Source organism: Ctenopharyngodon idella, chromosome 6 (genome assembly GCF_019924925.1).
Source record: "Ctenopharyngodon idella isolate HZGC_01 chromosome 6, HZGC01, whole genome shotgun sequence".
Classification (NCBI taxonomy): domain Eukaryota; kingdom Metazoa; phylum Chordata; class Actinopteri; order Cypriniformes; family Xenocyprididae; genus Ctenopharyngodon; species Ctenopharyngodon idella.
In genome coordinates, this window is record NC_067225.1 from 15088266 (window position 1) to 15092938 (window position 4673).

A 4673-nucleotide genomic window follows, 5' to 3' on the forward strand; every position below is an offset into this window, starting at 1 on the left:
TAAGTATGTGTATGTATATAATTTTTTTTTTTTGGAGACTATGCTCTTTTTAGACATTTGGCTAAATCTTTACAACTAAGGCATCTGTCATATTATTCAGTGATACTAATCTGGCACCATTTATAATCATAAAGTAACTTATTACTAAATTACAATTTAGTAAAATTAGTTTTACTTTCTGAACTGGCTATTTCACATCAATTTGATTTAGGAAATGCTTATACCTTGGAAAAGAGAGCAAAACTTTGTATTATGAAACTCAAAATAGCAGACTTCATAGTACATAAACAAAACAATGAAAATACACCCAAACTTTGTAAAATAATCTTACAGCAGCCAACAAGACTGAACTTTTATTTTCACACATATTGGCCCAAACAGAAACTTTGACAATGTAGGCCATTTGATAAATTAATATAAAATTAAGAAACTTTTACAAGGCATCCTAATGTACTTACAACACAGGTAAAAGTCAGAGCATCTTCCACTGATATGGCACTAACCCTTAACTATTAAAAAAAAATGAAACTGTACAAACTAAGTGTACACTGTATCAAACTAAAAAAAAAAAAAAAGAAAAGAAAATACAACTGCCATTCATGTATACTGCTGGTGACTCAGTTTTGGGGCTGGTAGCGATAGCTTTTCTTATTGCATCGAATCATCATCCAGTGTAGATTCCAGAAAAGAGAACACCAAATCTGAACATTCTGAGCTGAACTCAAACGCCGAACAAAACACATGCAAATGCATGAACTCGAGCTCTGCCTTACTGTTCCACAGTACTGTTACATGGGGTTTCCACTTCTTTCTCCCATGAAGTACTCTTTAGAACTTGAACAATAAACTCTTGAAAACCTAATGCTAAACAAGGAACCTCATTCTCTCCTCAGTCAGCTACTTCACTGTAGTAGTACTTGTGTGCAGTTTCAGTGAGGGTCCAGCCACTGGCCCTGAACTCCAAGATCTCTAGGAGCAACAGCCTTGTCATGGAGCTGAGGTCTTCCTGAAGAAGAAATCCATCCCGCAGCAAGTAAAAGAGCTGATTCATGCGCTGGGAGTTTGTTTGCTCCAGCTGCTCGCCAACACGATGAAGCTGTAAGACCAGGCAGTCCACCTGTTAGAAACACAAAAGAAATTCCTGTATTTAATTGTCATGGTTTCAAAATAAGTAAAAGCTGAAATCTGTTACAAATGGCCAAAGATATTGTCTTTTGCATCTTCCAAAATCATGTACTGTCAGAGTATGGTACGATGAACTAAAAACTTACTTCACTGACTGTTAAAAAGTAGTATGTTCTGTAAAATCCATGTAGTATGAACACAATCCGGACATGCTACATTTGGCATAGGGATGTCAATGAGTAACTGTTAATCGATGAGTTAATGAATTAATCACCTTTAAAAGTGTAATAGATAAAATCAATAAAGCACAAACACTTTCAGAAATAATGTGTGCAAGAGGTCAAAACATGGCCTATAAAATCAACTGATGCTAGAGTACGCATTACAACTTGACCACTACATGTACATGGGTCATTGACGAATAAGGTTTTTAAAAGTGTAAAAAAAAAAAAAAGAGAGACATAATTAATTTTGATGTTTTATTAAGTGTTAACAATGAGATTGTGTTTTTTTTTATAATCAATTAACACTGCTTTTGTCATATTTGTTTTTTACAAGATGGACAAAATTTGTCACCAGAAGTCATTCGGTTTAACCAAAATTTCGGTTTTACCGAATGACCCTTTTGGTTATACCGGATGACGATATTTTAAAACAATGCTAACAGGCTGATATCTAGCTAGCTAGCTAACAAAAGGACAATCAAACATTTTATATTTAGTAAAAAGTTTTTAAAATATTACAACATTTTCCATGTTTTATATCAGTTGTACCGAATGACCTGATGTTTCAGGACATGCGTATGAGCAAGTGAAAACATGAATTTTTCAAATAGTTAAAAGAGAGTTAGTTACTTTGCTTCACAACCATGTGGTCCTTTGCAGGTGTCTGAATGATGTCACATCCTGTCACATGATATTGACTGCATGACTTGATCCAAAATGAATAAACTGGAAAGCTGTTTTATAGTTAAAACTGACGTTGTAATTATAACTGAAATTCTGACTCCTGAATTTAAAGAACTTGGCAACAGTGATGCTATTTTTTTTCCTTTTTATTATGCTGCTTTGAAGCAACATGTATTGTATAAAGTGGTGTATAAATAAACATTACATGACTGGACTTGCTGTGACTGAAGTGCCGAACTGCAGATCGGGTGCAAACATATCCACATCCCTATGATCAAATGCTCCCTTCTCACCGCTGTAAATATTTGTTGTGCATTTGTTGTAATATTGAGAGGATAGTCCACAGCACATATTTAAATATTCATCTAAACACCACATGCAGCATGGGTGGCATCTGAATGTTTGAAATCAGTATTTCGTTACTCAGGTTTTTCGAACTTTGTTCAAAGACTGTCAGGGCCTCAAGTCATTCTGTATTTTTAATTTATTTACAGTTTTATGAATGCTGGGAATTTTGATATACTGCTCATTTGACATAAAAAAAATTCACAAAATTGTTTTACAAGTACAAAGCTATTTATCAAGCATTCGACAATGTTAATTTGAAACAAGGTTTCAATTCCAATGCAGCAGACATTCAAAAAATTATAGTGTTGATGGACAGCAATACATTCTTTCCAAAATGAAATTTACTTCCAAATGTTTATGTGCCGAAATACATCTTACCTCTTCCTCATTCATCAAGGAATCTGGCTGAGCTAAAGTAAAGAGGCAGTCATATATTGGATCTACAAGGGCCACAACAGGAGCATTGTTTACCTAAAAACAAGCAAGCCAGTCAAAAATGCAGGGAGGAAAAACAGACCATCCAATATAAATTAAAAATTGCCTACTTGCAACTTAGATTTTTTACCTTGATGTAATCAAATATGCTGCAAATAAACGTGACCACACACACCCACTCCTGCACAGAGCGGTTTCTAGTCTCCTCCCTGGCAATGAACTCTTGCTGTAGACGATTCAACAGCTTTCGCCTGAACTCACTGGTTGCAGCTTTCTGAGCCTCTGCCTATTAAGTACAAAAGTTCACCATGTAATAAAACAAAAACAGGGTTTCAATGGAGGTTCATTTCATTCTGTGTTTTTACAGACAAAAACAAGATGTTGGTTAATGAAAACAGCTTTGTGTTTCAGCTAGATTAAAGGTCACAAGTTAATGAGTAACATAAGAAATACTTACCTGAACTACAGCATAACATATGCGGCCAGCATCTTTACAGAATGAGAGGTCTTTCAATGACTGGGTTACAATGGCGTTAGAAAGCTTCTCCAAATCAACTGTCTTTGGATCTGTGAGGAAGGGGTTTAAAATACAATCATTTGTGCTTTTAAAGTTCTTAACCTGCAAAGGTATACTAATGGCATGCTACTTCAAAATCCTGCCAAAGCATTTTAATGGACTATCAGAGAAGTCAGGTAAAGTTTACCGTTAATCGCTGTTTGAAGCATAGTCTGGGTTTCCGTATCAAAAGCCACCCATGCTGAATCCATGCTGCTCGAACTTAGCAAGAATATAAGATAATCAGGACAGGGGACGAGCACAGACAAACAATAAACAAATACATTCATTTATCAATTGAATTACATGACAACAACACAGAACATGACAGGGATCGCTCGCGTGCACTGTTCATCTCGTTGACTTCGCTGTGCTAAATTGTTTAGTAGTTTATAAGTTAGCACAATTTCTAGCTTTGTTAAGAAGTTAATCTATGGCAAAAGAATTGCGAAATAACACATTTCATATATTGCTCTCTTACTTCAAACGCGGAATCCTCGCGCGTGTTTATTTCCTGATGGCGTGGACTGTTCAGTGCGCATGCGCTGTTGGTGTTGGACATACCTCCGAATATTGGGGGTACTTGAGTTCAACACTCACGTTCACCACCATGGCATGTAGTATCTTATCATTATGCACTTAAAACGAACTAATGTGTATTCGCGTATTAATTACAGAGCTTCTGTAAACTATTTACATAATTATCACAATATTACTCGTCATCTGTGTGCAGTTCTGAAAAATTACTTTATTTAGCAAGCTGTCACTAGGGGGAGACAAATAACAAGTGGTTGTTACCTTGCGGTACGCATTACTCCAACCTGAGACAACCTGAAAAGGAATTCTTGAAGAAAAAAAAGAAAAAAATAAATACAGTCAAAGTGATAAACACTACAGTTGAAAACATTTTCGCCATGGACAATTTATTCACCACAGGTAAAAGAGAAACAAGTCTGTCTGAATTATAATAATAACGTTACAATGGAATTGAAAATGCATGAGCATTTTATGCCACCGAAAGAGTGTTTATATGATTAAGGCTACATGTTGCTCACGAATAGCCTACTTATTTTATGTGGACACAGTTGTTGTCAGAGTTAAAGATCTACCTGAAAATATATTGAGTCCTGTAGGTCTAGTTTGTGTCCCAATGCGTCAGGATGTGGGTAGTTAGCTGTTCTTTTCCATTGTCTACCCAAAAATAACTCCAGTAGCAGTATTCTGACAAAAGCACCCAATCAACGTTGTCATGTCGTCGTTTTTCAGCAGCTTCAGAGTACATTAGGTCACATACCATTTTT

The 4673-nt window shown here is 35.7% G+C and overlaps 1 protein-coding gene across 1 annotated transcript; it reads right to left on the bottom strand.

Annotated features, from left to right (window-relative positions):
- Window positions 1-322: 322 nt before the first annotated feature.
- mif4gda (MIF4G domain containing a) lies at window positions 323-3948 on the bottom strand. The gene is made up of 6 exons (XM_051896582.1): window positions 3854-3948; window positions 3521-3594; window positions 3274-3383; window positions 2947-3102; window positions 2760-2852; window positions 323-1117 (listed from the first exon to the last, which is right to left on the bottom strand). Exons 2-6 carry the CDS (start codon window positions 3582-3584, stop codon window positions 890-892), a joined length of 651 nt encoding a protein of 216 aa, XP_051752542.1. The 5' UTR covers window positions 3585-3594; window positions 3854-3948; the 3' UTR covers window positions 323-889.
- Window positions 3949-4673: the final 725 nt, after the last annotated feature.